This window comes from Carcharhinus amblyrhynchos, unplaced genomic scaffold (genome assembly GCF_965287045.1).
Source record: "Carcharhinus amblyrhynchos unplaced genomic scaffold, sCarAmb.v2.hapA scaffold_48, whole genome shotgun sequence".
In the NCBI taxonomy this organism is placed as follows: domain Eukaryota; kingdom Metazoa; phylum Chordata; class Chondrichthyes; order Carcharhiniformes; family Carcharhinidae; genus Carcharhinus; species Carcharhinus amblyrhynchos.
In genome coordinates this window covers 507,171-525,239 of record NW_027649789.1, presented here as the reverse complement: position 1 = coordinate 525,239, position 18,069 = coordinate 507,171, and the positions used below count along the sequence as shown (strand labels likewise).

General features: G+C 60.9%; 1 protein-coding gene across 1 annotated transcript in view; it reads left to right on the top strand.

Moving 5' to 3' along the window:
- The first annotated feature begins 5,885 nt into the window (after positions 1-5,885).
- The window catches only part of LOC145337397 (haptoglobin-like), a 28,586-nt gene continuing 16,402 nt past the window's right edge, over positions 5,886-18,069 (top strand). Inside the window, exon 1 of the mRNA XM_080182175.1 lies at positions 5,886-5,934. Within this exon, the coding sequence (XP_080038301.1) occupies positions 5,886-5,934 (49 nt within the window). The remainder of the gene's footprint in view (positions 5,935-18,069) is intronic.

Below are 18,069 nucleotides of genomic sequence, written 5' to 3'. Positions count from 1 at the left end.
GGAGGGTCAGTGCAGAGGGAGCGCCGCACTGTGGGAGGGTCAGTGCAGAGGGAGTGCCGCACTGTGGGAGGGTCAGTGCTGAGGGAGCGCCGCACTGTGGGAGGGTCAGTGCAGAGTGAGCGCTGCACTGTGGGAGGGTCAGTGCAGAGGGAGTGCCGCACTGTTGGAATCACTTCCCAGGGAACGTTGGATTTTGGAACTGGGTCTAACAGCTTTTTATTTCCATCTGTTTTTTAACCAGATTCCAATGAATTTGGGCAGAACGCAGACAGACATGGTGAGTGTTTTTGCAATGTTTAGTATTCTGTGCTGTCTGGAGACCTGGCTTTGCAGAATGAAACTGGACAAGTGTCGGATCTCCCTGTGGGGGAGCATTTTAGGGAATAGTGATCATAACTCTGTCTCCTTCACACTCTCACTCGGGTCAGTGCCGAGGAAACGCCGCAATGTGGGAGGGTCAGTGCTGAGGGAGCGCCGCACTATGCGAGGGTCAGTGCTGAGGGAGCGCCGCACTGTGGGAGTGTGAGTGCTGAGGGTGTACTGCACTGTGGGAGGTCAGTGCTGAGGGAGCGCCGCACTGTGGGAGGGTCAGTGCAGAGGGAGCGCCGCACTGTGGGAGGGTCAGTGCTGAGGGAGCGCCGCACTGTGGAAGGGTCAGTGCTGAGGGAGCGCCGCACTGTGGGAGGGTCAGTGCTGAGGGAGCGCCGCACTGTGGGAGGGTCAGTGCTGAGGGAGTGCCGTACTGTGGGAGGGTCCGTGCTGAGGGAGCGCCGTACTGTGGGAGGGTCAGTGTAGAGGGAGTGCCACACTGTGGGAGGGTCAGTGCTGAAGGAGCATCGCACTGTGGGAGGGTCAGTGCAGAGGGAGCGTCGCACTGTGGGAGGGTCAGTGCTGAGGGAGCGCCGCACTGTGGGAGGGTCAGTGCTGAGGGAGCGCCGCTCTGTGGGAGGGTCGGTGCTGAGGGAGTGCCGCACTGTGGGAGGGTCAGTGCTGAGGGAGCGCCGCTCTGTGGGAGGGTCGGTGCTGAGGGAGTGCCGCTCTGTGGGAGGGTCAGTGCTGAGGGAGCGTTGCACTGTGGGAGGGTCAGTGCTGAGGGAGCAGCGCACTGTGGGAGGGTCAGTGCTGAGGGAGCCCCGCACTGTGGGAGTGTGAGTTCAGACGGAGTGCCGCACTGTGGGAGGGTCCGTGCTGAGGGAGTGTCACACTGTGGGAGGACCAGTGCTGAGGGAGCGCCGCACTGTGGGAGGGACAGTGCTGAGTGAGCGCCGCACTGTGGGAGGGTCAGTGCTGAAGGAGCGCCGCAGTGTGGGAGGGTCAGTGCTGAGGGAGCGCCGCACTCTGGGACGGTCGGTGCTGAGGGAGCGCCGCACTGTGGGAGGGTCAGTGCTGAGGGAGCGCCGCTCTGTGGGAGGGTCGGTGCTGAGGGAGCGCCGCTCTGTGGGAGGGTCAGTGCTGAGGGAGCGTCGCACTGTGGGAGGGTCAGTGCTGAGGGAGCGCCGCACTGTGGGAGGGTCAGTGCTGAGGGAGCGCCGCTCTGTGGGAGGGTCGGTGCTGAGGGAGCGCCGCTCTGTGGGAGGGTCAGTGCTGAGGGAGCATCGCACTGTGGGAGGGTCAGTGCTGAGGGAGCGCCGCTCTGTGGGAGGGTCAGTGCTGGGGGAGCGCCGCTCTGTGGGAGGGTCAGTGCTGAGGGAGCGTCGCACTGTGGGAGGGACAGTGCTGAGGGAGCAGCGCACTGTGGGAGGGTCAGTGCTGAGGGAGCCCCGCACTGTGGGTGTGTGAGTTCTGAGGGAGTTCCGCACTGTGGGAGGGTCCGTGCTGAGGGAGTGTCACACTGTAGGAGGGCCAGTGCTGAGGGAGCGCCGCACTGTGGGAGGGACAGTGCTGAGGGAGCACCGCACTGTGGGAGGGTCAGTGCTGAGGGAGCGGGGCACTGTGGGACGGTCGGTGCTGAGGGAGCGCCGCACTGTGGGAGGGTCAGTGCTGAGGGAGCGGGGCACTGTGGGACGGTCAGTGCTGAGGGAGCGCCGCACTGTGGGAGGGTCAGTGCTGACGAAGCGCTGCACTGTGGGAGGGTCAGTGCTGAGGGAGCACCGCACTGTGGGAGGGTCAGTGATGAGGGAGCGCCGCACTGTGGGAATTTGTCTCCAGGATTTGGTCATACCTGGCACAGGTTCTAAAAATGTTTTATTTCTATCTTTTTTTTGACCAGGTTTTCACGATCACCACTGGGAGGACGATGGCAGTGAGTGTTTTTGCAATATGTATTGCTCGGCGCTCTGTGGAGATCCTGTTGTGGATCTGAATAAGGGTAGATTATATTGGATTGGCAGTGCTGAGGGAGCACCACACCGTGGGAGGGTTGGTGCTGAGGGAGCACCGCACTGTGGGTGTGTGAGTTCTGAGGGAGTTCCGCACTGTGGGAGGGTCCGTGCTGAGGGAGTGTCACACTGTAGGAGGGCCAGTGCTGAGGGAGCACCGCACTGTGGGAGGGTCGGTGCTGAGGGAGCACTGCACTGTGGGAGGGTCAGTGCTGAGCGAGTACCGCACTGTGGGAGGGTCGGTGCTGAGGGAGCGCCGCACTGTGGGAGGGTCAGTGCTGAGGGAGTGCCGCACTGTGGGAGCGTTAGTGCTGAGAGAGCGCCGCACTGTGGGAGGGTCGGTGCTGAGGGAGCGCCGCACTGTGGGAGGGTCAGTGCTGAGGGAGCGCCGCACTGCGGGAGGGTCAGTGCTGAGGGAGCACTGCACTGTGGGATGGTCAGTGCTGAGTGAGCGCCGCACTGTGGGAGGGTCAGTTCTGAGGGAGCGCCGCACTGCGGGAGGGTCAGTGCTGAGGGAGCGACGCACTGTGGGAGGGTCAGTGCTGAGGGAGCGCCGCACTGTGGGAGGTTCAGTGCTGAGGGAGCGCCGCACTGTGGGAGGGTCAGTGCTGAGGGAGCACCGCACTGTGGGAGGGTCAGTGCTGAGGGAGAACCGGACTGTGGGAGGGTCAGTGCTGAGTGAGCGCCGCACTGTCGGAGGGTCAGTGCTGAGTGAGCGCCGCACTGTGGGAGGGTCAGTGCTGAGTGAGCGCCGCACTGCGGGAGGTCAGTGCTGAGGGAGCGCCGCACTGTGGGAGGGTCAGTGCTGAGGGAGCACCGTACTGTGGGAAGGTCAGTGCTGAGGGAGCGCCGCACTGTGGGAGGGTCAGTGCTGAGGGAGCGCCGCACTGTGGGAGGGTCAGTGCAGAGGGACTGCCGCACTGTTGGAATCACTTCCCAGGGAACGTTGGATTTTGGAACTCGGTCTAACAGCGTTTTATTTCCATCTGTTTTTTAACCAGATTCCGATGAATTTGGGCCGAACACAGATAGACATGGTGAGTGTGTTTGCAATGGTTAGTATTCTGTGCTCTCTGGAGAACTGGCTTTGCAGAATGCAACTGGACAAGTGTCGGATCTCCCTGTGGGGGAGCATTTTAGGGAATAGTGATCATAATTCTGTCTCCTTCACACTCTCACTCGGGTCAGTGCCGAGGAAACGCCGCACTGTGGGAGGGTCAGTGCTGAGGGAGCGCCGCACTGTGCGAGGGTCAGTGCTGAGGGAGCGCCGCACTGTGGGAGTGTGAGTGCTGAGGGTGTACCGCACTGTGGGAGGGTCAGTGCTGAGGGAGCGCCGCACTGTGGGAGGGTCAGTGCTGAGGGAGCACCGCACTGTGGGAGGGTCAGTGCAGAGGGAGCGCCGCACTGTGGGAGGGTCAGTGCTGAGGGAGCGCCGCAGTGTGGCAGGGTCAGTGCTGAGGGAGTGCCGTACTGTGGGAAGTTCAGCGCTGAGGGAGTGCCGTACTGTGGGAGGGTCCGTGCTGAGGGAGCGCCGCACTGTTGTAGTGTGTGTGCTGAGAGAATGCCGCACTGTGGGAGGGTCAGGGCTGAGGGACCGCCGCACTGTGGGAGGGTCAGTGCTGAGGGAGTGCCGCACTGTGCGAGGGTCAGTGCTGAGAGAGCGCCGCACTGTGGGAGGGTCAGTGCTGAGTACGCCGCACTGTGGGAGGGTCAGTGCTGAGGGAGCACCGCACTGCGGGAGGGTCAGTGCTGAGGGAGTGCCGCACTGTGGGAGGGTCTGTGCTGAGGGAGCACAGCACTGTGGGAGTGTCAGTGCTGAGGGAGTACCGCACTGTGGGATGGTCAGTGCTGAGGGAGCGCCGCACTGTGGGATGGTCAGTGCTGAGTGAGCGCCGCACTGTGGGAGGGTCAGTGCTGTGGGAATGCCGCACTGCGGGAGGGTCAGTGCTGAGGGAGCGCCGCACTGTGGGAGGGTCAGTGCTGAGGGAGCGCCGCACTGCGGGATGGTCAGTGCTGAGGGAGCGCCGCACTGTGGGAAGATCAGTGCTGAGGGTGCGCCGCACTGTGGGAGGGTCAGTGCAGAGGGAGCGCCGCACTGTGGGAGGGTCAGTGCAGAGGGAGTGCCGCACTGTGGGAGGGTCAGTGCTGAGGGAGCGCCGCACTGTGGGAGGGTCAGTGCAGAGGGAGCGCTGCACTGTGGGAGGGTCAGTGCAGAGGGAGTGCCGCACTGTTGGAATCACTTCCCAGGGAACGTTGGATTTTGGAACTGGGTCTAACAGCGTTTTATTTCCATCTGTTTTTTAACCAGATTCCAATGAATTTGGGCAGAACGCAGACAGACATGGTGAGTGTTTTTGCAATGTTTAGTATTCTGTGCTCTCTGGAGACCTGGCTTTGCAGAATGAAACTGGACAAGTGTCGGATCTCCCTGTGGGGGAGCATTTTAGGGAATAGTGATCATAACTCTGTCTCCTTCACACTCTCACTCGGGTCAGTGCCGAGGAAACGCCGCAATGTGGGAGGGTCAGTGCTGAGGGAGCGCCGCACTGTGGGAGTGTGAGTGCTGAGGGTGTACCGCACTGTGGGAGGTCAGTGCTGAGGGAGCGCCGCACTGTGGGAGGGTCAGTGCAGAGGGAGCGCCGCACTGTGGGAGGGTCAGTGCTGAGGGAGCGCCGCACTGTGGAAGGGTCAGTGCTGAGGGAGCGCCGCACTGTGGGAGGGTCAGTGCTGAGGGAGCGCCGCACTGTGGGAGGGTCAGTGCTGAGGGAGTGCCGTACTGTGGGAGGGTCCGTGCTGAGGGAGCGCCGTACTGTGGGAGGGTCAGTGCAGAGGGAGTGCCACACTGTGGGAGGGTCAGTGCTGAAGGAGCATCGCACTGTGGGAGGGTCAGTGCAGAGGGAGCGTCGCACTGTGGGAGGGTCAGTGCTGAGGGAGCGCCGCTCTGTGGGAGGGTCAGTGCTGGGGGAGCGCCGCTCTGTGGGAGGGTCAGTGCTGAGGGAGCGTCGCACTGTGGGAGGGACAGTGCTGAGGGAGCAGCGCACTGTGGGAGGGTCAGTGCTGAGGGAGCCCCGCACTGTGGGTGTGTGAGTTCTGAGGGAGTTCCGCACTGTGGGAGGGTCCGTGCTGAGGGAGTGTCACACTGTAGGAGGGCCAGTGCTGAGGGAGCGCCGCACTGTGGGAGGGACAGTGCTGAGGGAGCACCGCACTGTGGGAGGGTCAGTGCTGAGGGAGCGGGGCACTGTGGGACGGTCGGTGCTGAGGGAGCGCCGCACTGTGGGAGGGTCAGTGCTGAGGGAGCGGGGCACTGTGGGACGGTCAGTGCTGAGGGAGCGCCGCACTGTGGGAGGGTCAGTGCTGACGAAGCGCTGCACTGTGGGAGGGTCAGTGCTGAGGGAGCACCGCACTGTGGGAGGGTCAGTGATGAGGGAGCGCCGCACTGTGGGAATTTGTCTCCAGGATTTGGTCATACCTGGCACAGGTTCTAAAAATGTTTTATTTCTATCTTTTTTTTGACCAGGTTTTCACGATCACCACTGGGAGGACGATGGCAGTGAGTGTTTTTGCAATATGTATTGCTCGGCGCTCTGTGGAGATCCTGTTGTGGATCTGAATAAGGGTAGATTATATTGGATTGGCAGTGCTGAGGGAGCACCACACCGTGGGAGGGTTGGTGCTGAGGGAGCACCGCACTGTGGGTGTGTGAGTTCTGAGGGAGTTCCGCACTGTGGGAGGGTCCGTGCTGAGGGAGTGTCACACTGTAGGAGGGCCAGTGCTGAGGGAGCACCGCACTGTGGGAGGGTCGGTGCTGAGGGAGCACTGCACTGTGGGAGGGTCAGTGCTGAGCGAGTACCGCACTGTGGGAGGGTCGGTGCTGAGGGAGCGCCGCACTGTGGGAGGGTCAGTGCTGAGGGAGTGCCGCACTGTGGGAGCGTTAGTGCTGAGAGAGCGCCGCACTGTGGGAGGGTCGGTGCTGAGGGAGCGCCGCACTGTGGGAGGGTCAGTGCTGAGGGAGCGCCGCACTGCGGGAGGGTCAGTGCTGAGGGAGCACTGCACTGTGGGATGGTCAGTGCTGAGTGAGCGCCGCACTGTGGGAGGGTCAGTGCTGAGGGAGCACCGCACTGCGGGAGGGTCAGTGCTGAGGGAGAACCGGACTGTGGGAGGGTCAGTGCTGAGTGAGCGCCGCACTGTCGGAGGGTCAGTGCTGAGTGAGCGCCGCACTGTGGGAGGGTCAGTGCTGAGTGAGCGCCGCACTGCGGGAGGTCAGTGCTGAGGGAGCGCCGCACTGTGGGAGGGTCAGTGCTGAGGGAGCACCGTACTGTGGGAAGGTCAGTGCTGAGGGAGCGCCGCACTGTGGGAGGGTCAGTGCTGAGGGAGCGCCGCACTGTGGGAGGGTCAGTGCAGAGGGACTGCCGCACTGTTGGAATCACTTCCCAGGGAACGTTGGATTTTGGAACTCGGTCTAACAGCGTTTTATTTCCATCTGTTTTTTAACCAGATTCCGATGAATTTGGGCCGAACACAGATAGACATGGTGAGTGTGTTTGCAATGGTTAGTATTCTGTGCTCTCTGGAGAACTGGCTTTGCAGAATGCAACTGGACAAGTGTCGGATCTCCCTGTGGGGGAGCATTTTAGGGAATAGTGATCATAATTCTGTCTCCTTCACACTCTCACTCGGGTCAGTGCCGAGGAAACGCCGCACTGTGGGAGGGTCAGTGCTGAGGGAGCGCCGCACTGTGCGAGGGTCAGTGCTGAGGGAGCGCCGCACTGTGGGAGTGTGAGTGCTGAGGGTGTACCGCACTGTGGGAGGGTCAGTGCTGAGGGAGCGCCGCACTGTGGGAGGGTCAGTGCTGAGGGAGCACCGCACTGTGGGAGGGTCAGTGCAGAGGGAGCGCCGCACTGTGGGAGGGTCAGTGCTGAGGGAGCGCCGCAGTGTGGCAGGGTCAGTGCTGAGGGAGTGCCGTACTGTGGGAAGTTCAGCGCTGAGGGAGTGCCGTACTGTGGGAGGGTCCGTGCTGAGGGAGCGCCGCACTGTTGTAGTGTGTGTGCTGAGAGAATGCCGCACTGTGGGAGGGTCAGGGCTGAGGGACCGCCGCACTGTGGGAGGGTCAGTGCTGAGGGAGTGCCGCACTGTGCGAGGGTCAGTGCTGAGAGAGCGCCGCACTGTGGGAGGGTCAGTGCTGAGTACGCCGCACTGTGGGAGGGTCAGTGCTGAGGGAGCACCGCACTGCGGGAGGGTCAGTGCTGAGGGAGTGCCGCACTGTGGGAGGGTCTGTGCTGAGGGAGCACAGCACTGTGGGAGTGTCAGTGCTGAGGGAGTACCGCACTGTGGGATGGTCAGTGCTGAGGGAGCGCCGCACTGTGGGATGGTCAGTGCTGAGTGAGCGCCGCACTGTGGGAGGGTCAGTGCTGTGGGAATGCCGCACTGCGGGAGGGTCAGTGCTGAGGGAGCGCCGCACTGTGGGAGGGTCAGTGCTGAGGGAGCGCCGCACTGCGGGATGGTCAGTGCTGAGGGAGCGCCGCACTGTGGGAAGATCAGTGCTGAGGGTGCGCCGCACTGTGGGAGGGTCAGTGCAGAGGGAGCGCCGCACTGTGGGAGGGTCAGTGCAGAGGGAGTGCCGCACTGTGGGAGGGTCAGTGCTGAGGGAGCGCCGCACTGTGGGAGGGTCAGTGCAGAGGGAGCGCTGCACTGTGGGAGGGTCAGTGCAGAGGGAGTGCCGCACTGTTGGAATCACTTCCCAGGGAACGTTGGATTTTGGAACTGGGTCTAACAGCGTTTTATTTCCATCTGTTTTTTAACCAGATTCCAATGAATTTGGGCAGAACGCAGACAGACATGGTGAGTGTTTTTGCAATGTTTAGTATTCTGTGCTCTCTGGAGACCTGGCTTTGCAGAATGAAACTGGACAAGTGTCGGATCTCCCTGTGGGGGAGCATTTTAGGGAATAGTGATCATAACTCTGTCTCCTTCACACTCTCACTCGGGTCAGTGCCGAGGAAACTCCGCAATGTGGGAGGGTCAGTGCTGAGGGAGCGCCGCACTATGCGAGGGTCAGTGCTGAGGGAGCGCCGCACTGTGGGAGTGTGAGTGCTGAGGGTGTACCGCACTGTGGGAGGTCAGTGCTGAGGGAGCGCCGCACTGTGGGAGGGTCAGTGCAGAGGGAGCGCCGCACTGTGGGAGGGTCAGTGCTGAGGGAGCGCCGCACTGTGGAAGGGTCAGTGCTGAGGGAGCGCCGCACTGTGGGAGGGTCAGTGCTGAGGGAGCGCCGCACTGTGGGAGGGTCAGTGCTGAGGGAGTGCCGTACTGTGGGAGGGTCCGTGCTGAGGGAGCGCCGTACTGTGGGAGGGTCAGTGCAGAGGGAGTGCCACACTGTGGGAGGGTCAGTGCTGAAGGAGCATCGCACTGTGGGAGGGTCAGTGCAGAGGGAGCGTCGCACTGTGGGAGGGTCAGTGCTGAGGGAGCGCCGCAGTGTGGGAGGGTCAGTGCTGAGGGAGCGCCGCTCTGTGGGAGGGTCGGTGCTGAGGGAGTGCCGCACTGTGGGAGGGTCAGTGCTGAGGGAGCGCCGCTCTGTGGGAGGGTCGGTGCTGAGGGAGTGCCGCTCTGTGGGAGGGTCAGTGCTGAGGGAGCGTTGCACTGTGGGAGGGTCAGTGCTGAGGGAGCAGCGCACTGTGGGAGGGTCAGTGCTGAGGGAGCCCCGCACTGTGGGAGTGTGAGTTCAGAGGGAGTGCCGCACTGTGGGAGGGTCCGTGCTGAGGGAGTGTCACACTGTGGGAGGGTCAGTGCTGAGGGAGCAGCGCACTGTGGGAGGGTCAGTGCTGAGGGAGCGCCGCACTGTGGGAGGGTCAGTGCTGAGGGAGCGCCGCACTGTGGGAGGGTCAGTGCTGAGGGAGTGCCGTACTGTGGGAGAGTCAGTGCTGAGGGAGCGCCGCACTGTGGGAGTGTCAGTGCAGAGGGAGTGCCACACTGTGGGAGGGTCAGTGCTGAGGGAGCGCCGCACTGTGGGAGGGTCAGTGCTGAGGGAGCCCCGCACTGTGGGAGGGTCAGTGCTGAGGGAGCACCGCACTGTGGAAGTGTCAGTTCTCTGGAGCGCCTCACTATGCGAGAGTCGATGCTGAGGGAGCGCAGAACTGTGGGAGGGTCAGTGCTGAGGGAGCACCGCACTGTGGGAGGGTCAGTGCTGAGGGAGCGCCGCACTGTGGGAATTTGTCTCCAGGATTTGGTCATACCTGGCACAGGTTCTAAAAATGTTTTATTTTAATCTTTTTTTTGACCAGGTTTTCATGATCACCACTGGGAGGACGATGGCAGTGAGTGTTTTTGCAATATTTATTGCTCTGAGCTCTGTGGAGGTCCTGTTGTGGATCTGAATAAGGGTAGATTATATTGGATTGGCAGTGCTGAGGGAGCACCACACCGTGGGAGGGTCAGTGCTGAGGGAGCGCCGCACTGTGGGAGGGTCAGTGCTGAGGGAGCGCCGCACTGTCGGAGGGTCAGTGCTGAGGGAGCGCCGCACTGTGGGAGGGTCAGTGCTGAGGGAGTGCCGCACTGTGGGAGGGTCAGTGCTGAGGGAGCGCCACACTGTGGGAGGGTCGGTGCTGAGGGAGCGCCGCACTGTGGGAGGGTCAGTGCTGAGGGAGCGCCGCACTGTGTGAGGGTCAGTGCTGAGGGAGCGCCGCACTGTCGGAGGGTCAGTGCTGAGGGAGCGCAGCACTGTGGGAGGGTCAGCGCTGAGGGAGCACCGCACTGTGGGAGGGTCAGTGCTGAGGGAGAGCCGCACTGTGGGAAGGTAAGTGCTAAGGGAGTGCCACACTGTGGGAGGGTCAGTGCTGAGGGAGAGCCGCACTGTGGGAAGGTAAGTGCTAAGGGAGTGCCACACTGTGGGAGGGCCCGCGCTGAGGGAGCGCAGCACTGTGGAAGTGTCAGTTCTCTGGAGCGCCTCACTATGCGAGAGTCGATGCTGAGGGAGCGCAGAACTGTGGGAGGGTCAGTGCTGAGGGAGCGCCGCACTGCGGGACGGTCGGTGCTGAGGGAGCGCTGCACTGTGTGAGTGTCAGTGCTGAGGGTGCTCCGCACTGTGGGAGGGTCAGTGCTGAGGGAGCGCCGCACTGTGGGAGGGTCAGTGCTGAGGGAGCGCCGCACTGTGGGAGGGTCAGTGCTGAGGGAGCGCCGCACTGTGGGAGGGTCAGTGCTGAGGGAGTGCCGTACTGTGGGAGAGTCAGTGCTGAGGGAGCGCCGCACTGTGGGAGGGTCAGTGCAGAGGGAGTGCCACACTGTGGGAGGGTCAGTGCTGAGGGAGCGCCGCACTGTGGGAGGGTCAGTGCTGAGGGAGCCCCGCACTGTGGGAGGGTCAGTGCTGAGGGAGCACCGCACTGTGGAAGTGTCAGTTCTCTGGAGCGCCTCACTATGCGAGAGTCGATGCTGAGGGAGCGCAGAACTGTGGGAGGGTCAGTGCTGAGGGAGCACCGCACTGTGGGAGGGTCAGTGCTGAGGGAGCGCCGCACTGTGGGAATTTGTCTCCAGGATTTGGTCATACCTGGCACAGGTTCTAAAAATGTTTTATTTTAATCTTTTTTTTGACCAGGTTTTCATGATCACCACTGGGAGGACGATGGCAGTGAGTGTTTTTGCAATATTTATTGCTCTGAGCTCTGTGGAGGTCCTGTTGTGGATCTGAATAAGGGTAGATTATATTGGATTGGCAGTGCTGAGGGAGCACCACACCGTGGGAGGGTCAGTGCTGAGGGAGCGCCGCACTGTGGGAGGGTCAGTGCTGAGGGAGCGCCGCACTGTCGGAGGGTCAGTGCTGAGGGAGCGCCGCACTGTGGGAGGGTCAGTGCTGAGGGAGTGCCGCACTGTGGGAGGGTCAGTGCTGAGGGAGCGCCACACTGTGGGAGGGTCGGTGCTGAGGGAGCGCCGCACTGTGGGAGGGTCAGTGCTGAGGGAGCGCCGCACTGTGTGAGGGTCAGTGCTGAGGGAGCGCCGCACTGTCGGAGGGTCAGTGCTGAGGGAGCGCAGCACTGTGGGAGGGTCAGCGCTGAGGGAGCACCGCACTGTGGGAGGGTCAGTGCTGAGGGAGAGCCGCACTGTGGGAAGGTAAGTGCTAAGGGAGTGCCACACTGTGGGAGGGTCAGTGCTGAGGGAGAGCCGCACTGTGGGAAGGTAAGTGCTAAGGGAGTGCCACACTGTGGGAGGGCCCGCGCTGAGGGAGCGCAGCACTGTGGAAGTGTCAGTTCTCTGGAGCGCCTCACTATGCGAGAGTCGATGCTGAGGGAGCGCAGAACTGTGGGAGGGTCAGTGCTGAGGGAGCGCCGCACTGCGGGACGGTCGGTGCTGAGGGAGCGCTGCACTGTGTGAGTGTCAGTGCTGAGGGTGCTCCGCACTGTGGGAGGGTCAGTGCTGAGGGAGCGCCGCACTGTGGGAGGGTCAGTGCTGAGGGAGCGCCGCACTGTGGGAGGGTCAGTGCTGAGGGAGCACCGCACTGCGGGACGGTCGGTGCTAAGGGAGCGCCGCACTGCGGGAGGGTCAGTGCTGAGGGAGTGCCGCACTGCGGGAGGGTCACTGCTGAGGGAGCGCCGCACTGTGGGAGGGTCAGTGCTGAGGGAGCACCGCACTGTGGGAGGGTCAGTGCTGAGGGAGCGCCACACTGTGGGAGGGTCGGTGCTGAGGGAGTACTGCACTGTGGGAGGGTCGGTGCTGAGGGAGCGCCGCACTGTGGGAGGGTCGGTGCTGAGGGAGCGCCGCACTGTGGGAGGGTCAGTGCTGAGGGAGCGCCACACTGTAGGAGGGTCGGTGCTGAGGGAGCGCCGCACTGTGAGAGGGTCAGTGCTAGGGAGCGCCGCGCTGTGTGATGGCCAGTGCTGAGTGAGCACCGCACTGTGGGAGGGTCAGTGCTGAGGGAGCGCCGCACTTCGGGAGGGTCAGTGCTGAGGGAGCGCCGCACTGTGGGAGGGTCAGTGCCGAGGAAACGCCGCAATGTGGGAGGGTCAGTGCTGAGGGAGCGCCGCACTGTGGGAGGGTCAGTGCTGAAGGAGCGCCGCACTGTGGGAGGGTCAGTGCTGAGGGAGCGCCGCACTGTGGGAGGGTCTGTGCTGAGGGAGCGCCGCACTGTGGGAGTGTGAGTGCTGAGGGAGCGCCGCACTGTGGGAGGGTCAGTGCTGAGGGAGTGCCGCACTGTGGGAGGGTCAGTGCTGAGGGAGCGCCGCTCTGTGGGCGGGTCAGTGCTGAGGGAGCGCCGCACTGTGGGAGTGTGAGTGCTGAGGGAGCGCCGCACTGTGGGAGGGTCAGTGCAGAGGGAGCGCCACACTGTGGAAGGGTCAGTGCTGTGGGAGTGCCGTACTGTGGGAGGGTCAGTGCCGAGGGAGTGCCGTACTGTGGGAGGGTCAGTGCTGAGGGAGCGCCGCACTGTGGGAGGGTCCGTGCTGAAGGAGCGCCGCACTGTGGGAGTGTGTGTGCTGAGAGAGTGCCGCACTGTGGGAGGGTCAGGGGTGAGGGACCGCCGCACTGTGGAACGGACTGTGCTGAGGGAGGGCCACTCTGTGCGAGGGCCAGTGCTGAGGGACCGCCTCACGGTGGGGGATCGGTGCTGACAGAGTGCCACACTGTGGGAGGGTCAGTGCTGAACGAGCACCGCACTGTGGGAGGGTCAGTGCTGAGGGAGTGCCGCACTGTGGGACGGTCGGTGCTGAGGGAGTGCCGCACTGTGGGAGAGACAGTGCTGAGGGAGCGCCGCACTGTGGGAGGGTCAGTGCTGAGGGAGTGCCGCACTGTGGGAGGGTCAGTGCTGAGGGAGCGCCGCACTGTGGGAGGGTCAGTGCTGAGGGAGTGCCGCACTGTGGGAGGGTCAGTGCTGAGGGAGCGCCGCACTGTGGGAGAGACAGTGCTGAGGGAGCGCCGCACTGTGGGAGCGTCAGGGGTGAGTGAGCGCTGCACTGTGGGTGGGTCAGTGCTGAGGGAGCGCCGCACTGTGGGAGGGTCAGTGCTGAGGGAGTGCCGCACTGTGGGAGGGTCAGTGCTGAGGGAGCACAGCACTGCGGGAGGGTCATTGCTGAGGGAGCTCCGCACTGTGGGAGGGTCAGTGCTGAGGGAGCACCGCACTGTGGGAGGGTCAGTGCTGAGGGAGCGCCGCACTATGGGAGTGTGAGTGCTGAGTGAGTGCCGCACTGTGGGAGTGTCTGTGTTGAGGGAGCGTCAGAAGGTGGGAGGGCCAGTGCTGAGGGAGCGCCGCACTGTGGGAGCGTCAGGGGTGAGTGAGCGCTGCACTGTGGGTGGGTCAGTGCTGAGGGAGCGCCGCACTGTGGGAGGGTCAGTGCTGAGGGAGTGCCGCACTGTGGGAGGGTCAGTGCTGAGGGAGCACAGCACTGCGGGAGGGTCATTGCTGAGGGAGCGCCGCACTGTGGGGAGGGTCAGTGCTGAGGGATCGCCGCACTTTGGGAGGGTCAGTGCTGAGGGATCGCCGCACTTTGGGAGGGTCAGTGCTGAGGGAGCGCCGCACTGTGGGAGGGTCAGTGCTGAGGGAGCGCCACACTGTGGGAGGGTCAGTGCTGAGGGAGCACAGCACTGCGGGAGGGTCATTGCTGAGGGAGCGCCGCACTGTGGGAGGGTCAGTGCTGAGGGAGCGCCGCACTTTGGGAGTGTGAGTGCTGAGTGAGTGCCGCACTGTGGGAGTGTCTGTGTTGAGGGAGCGTCAGAAGGTGGGAGGGCCAGTGCTGAGGGAGCGCCGCACTGTGGGAGGGTCAACAAAGTACAACCCAGCACGGGAAACAGGCCCTTTGGCCCAACGTGCCCGCGCCGCCGCATCACCCTACACCTATTCTACCCTGCGTATCTACAAATAGAACCCCTGACTTAGCCAGATTCAGGGGAGAATCGTGTCAATTTGGTAAAACCAATCAGCCTAAGAGCACATCTTTGGGGTGTGGGAGGAAACCGGAGCGCCCGGAGGAAACCCACGCATCCACAGGGAGAATGCACAAACTCCCACAGACACAGGCCCAAATCCATGTATCTGCACAGCTAGCAGTGCTAGTCACCGAGCTGTTGCGGTGCCCGTCTACCGGTCCAGGATCAAGCACACACACCGATACAAAGTACTAGGCCACTCCCGGAACCTCCAAGAGCAGCCCACGCACGACCCACCGTGTGCATGCCCCTCGTTTGACAACGAGGTGGACCTCCACCTGCGGAAAAAAGACAAAAACGTTAATCACACAAGCCTGCCTTTCCAGTGTCTCCCGAGGTTCTAACCCTTATTCAATAACCCCTACCATAACCCTCCATCCTCGTTTCACTCATGTGTCTGTCTAACTGAACCTTAAACAAGTCCAACGTTCCTGCCTCCACCACCCTACTCGGTAGCACGTTCCATACCCCTACAACTCTCTGCGTAAAGAATCTTCCTCTCACTTCCAAATTATACCTCTCCCCCCTCACCCTTAAATCATGTCCTCTCGTATTTGTACCCAGTCTAGGGAGCAGTCTCTCACTATTGACTCTGTCTATTCCCTTCAGTATCTTATATACCTCTATCATGTCCCCCCTCAATCTCCGTCTTTCCAAGGAGAACAGTCCCAGTTTCTCCAACCTTTCCTCGTACCCCAGCCCCTCCACGGCAGGCAACATCCTGGTAAACCTCCTCTGCACCCTTTCCAGAGACTCCACGTCCTTCCGGTAGTAAGGTGACCAGAACTGGACGCAGTACTCCAAATGCGGTCTAACCAACGTTCTATACAACTGAAGCATTAGATGGCAGCTTTTATACTCTATGCCCCTTCCTATAAAGGCTAGCATTCCATAAGCCTTCCTAACAACCTTCTCCACTTGTGTCGCAACCTTCATGGATTTGTGAACCTGCACTCCCAGGTCCCTCTGTATTTCTATACTCCTAATTTGTCTACCTTTTATCACATAGCTCCTCTCTACATTATTCCTTCCAAAATGCATCACCTCGCATTTGTCAGGATTAAATTCCATCTGCCACCTATCTGCCCACTGCACCAACCTATCTATATCCTGTTGTATCACCTGACAATCCGCTTCAGTACCCGCCAACCCTGCCATCTTGGTGTCATCAGCAAACTTGCTGATCACACCACCTACGCTCTCTTCCAAGTCATTTATGTAGACTACAAAGAGGAGAGGTCCCAGTACTGAGCCCTGCGGCACACCACTGGTCACTGGCCTCCAGCCGGACAAAGTCCCCTCCACCACTAACCTCTGTCTCCTATTACCCAACCAGTTCTCAATCCACCTAGCTACCTGGCCTCGTATCCCATGCGCCTTAACCTTTTCTACCAGCCTACCATGAGGGACTTTGTCAAACGCCTTACTGAAATCCATATAGATGACATCAACGGCTCTCCCATCGTCAACCGTTTTTGTCACCTCCTCAAAGAATTCCACCAGATTCGTAAGGCAAGACCTCCCTCTAACAAAGCCATGCTGCGTATCCCTAATCAGATCGCAACGCTCCAAATGCTCATACATCCTACCCCTAAGTATTTTTTCCATTAATTTTCCTACCACCGATGTCAAACTCACCGGCCTATAATTCCCAGGGTTATCCCTACTACCTTTTTTGAACAGCGGTACCACATTTGCCACCCTCCAGTCTTCTGGGACCTCACCTGTGTCCAAAGAAGGGACAAAGATTTGCGCCAGAGGCCCAGCAATTTCATCTTTCGCCTCCCTAAGCAGCCTGGGATAAATACCATCAGGCCCCGGAGCTTTATCCGTCCTAATGCTACCTAAAAGCCCTAGCACTTCCTCCCTCGTAATAGATATTTCCTGCAGCTGATCCTCAGCTCCCTCCAAGACACTGCACGATTCCGAACCCCTCTCCTTCGTGAATACCGACGCAAAGTATTCATTCAGGAGCTCCCCCATTCCCTCCGCCTCAATACATAACTCCCCACTTTTGTCCCTAAGAGGACCAATTTTCCCTCTAACTACTCTCTTGCCTCTAATATAGGAATAAAATGCCTTTGGATTTTCCTTAATCCTCCCAGCCAAAGCCATTTCATGCCCTCTCTTCCTTCTAATTCCCCTTTTTAGCTCCCTCCTACTCTCTCTATATTCCTCCAGCGCACTCTCCGTACCCAGTCGTTTCGACCTAACATACGCCTCCTTCTTCTTCCTGACCAAGTCTTCGATACCCCCTGTAATCCACGGCTCTCTAATCCTACCTTTCCCATCCTTCCTCTTAACCGGAACATACCTCCCCTGCAACCATTTCATTTTGCCCTTAAAAGCCTCCCACTTGCCAACCGTGGACCTGCCAGCTAACAGTCCCTCCCAATCAGTGTCCTGCAGCTCCCTCCTAATCCTGCCATAGCTCACTTTTCCCCAGTTCAGCACACTCCCGTTCGGCCGGCACTCGTCCCTTTCCATTTTTATCCTAAAGTAGACGGACTTGTGGTCACTGTTAGCCACATGCTCGCCTACCTCTACCTCAACCACTTGCCCCGGCTCATTACCCAACACTAAATCCAGTATAGCCCCTCCCCTAGTCGGACTAGTTACATACTGCTCTAGAGACCCTTCCAAAGCACATTTCACAAACTCCTCTCCCTCCGTACCCCCAGCTCTAGGCCCCCTCCAATTCACTCTGGGAAGATTAAAGTCACCCACTACAACCACCCTATTCTTCCTGCACATGTCCAAAATGCCCCTGCAAATGCCTTCCTCCACTGACCTCAGGCTGTTGGGTGGCCTATAGTACACCCCTAGCAATGTAATCTCTCGCTTTGTATTCCTCAACTCCACCCACTGTGACTCAATCCCTATCTCTTGCATATTGTCCTCCCTCTGCACTACTGTGATGTTTTCCTTGACAAACAGTGCCACCCCTCCACCTGTCTTCAACCCTCCTCTGTCACACCTAAAACACTTGTACCCAGCAACATTCAGCTGCCAGTCCTGCCCTTCCCGCACCGCACAGTGTGAGGGTCAGTGCTGAGGGAGCGCCGCACTGTGGGAGGGTCAGTGTTGAGGGAGCGCCGCACTGTGGGAGGGTCAGTGCTGAGGGAGTGCCGCACTGTGGGAGGGTCAGTGCTGAGGGAGTGTCACACTGTGGGAGGGTCAGTGTTGAGGGAGCGCCGCACTGTGGGAGGGTCAGTGCTGAGGGAGCGCCGCACTGTGGGAGGGTCAGTGCTGAGGGAGTGTCACACTGTGGGAGGGTCAGTGCTGAGGGAGCGCCGCGCTGTGGGAGGGTCAGTGCTGAGGGAGCGCCGCGCAGTGGGAGGGTCAGTGCTGAGGGAGTGCCGCACTGTTGGATGGTCAGTGCTGAGGGAGCGCCGCACTGTGGGAGGGTCAGTGCTGAGGGAGCGCCGCGCTGTGGGAGGGTCAGTGCAAAGGGAGCGCCGCACTGTGGGAGGGTCAGTGCTGAGGGAGCGCCGCACTGTGGGAGGGTCAGTGCTGAGGGAGCGCCGCGCTGTGGGAGGGTCAGTGCAGAGGGAGCGCCGCACTGTGGGAGAATGCCTCCAGGATAATTTCATGCCTGTAACAGTTTCTAACAATGTTTTATTTCAATCTTTTGTTTTAACCAGGTTTTCAAATCAGCCCCAGGGGGCACCATGGCAGTGAGTGTTTTTGCAATATTTATTGCTCTGCGCTCTGGGGAGATCCTGTTGTGGATCTGAATAAGGGTAGATTATATTGGATTGGAAGTGCTGAGGGAGCGCCGCACTGTGGGAGGGTCAGTGCTGAGGGAGTGCCGCACTGTGGGAGGGTCAGTGCTGATGGAGCGCCGCACTGT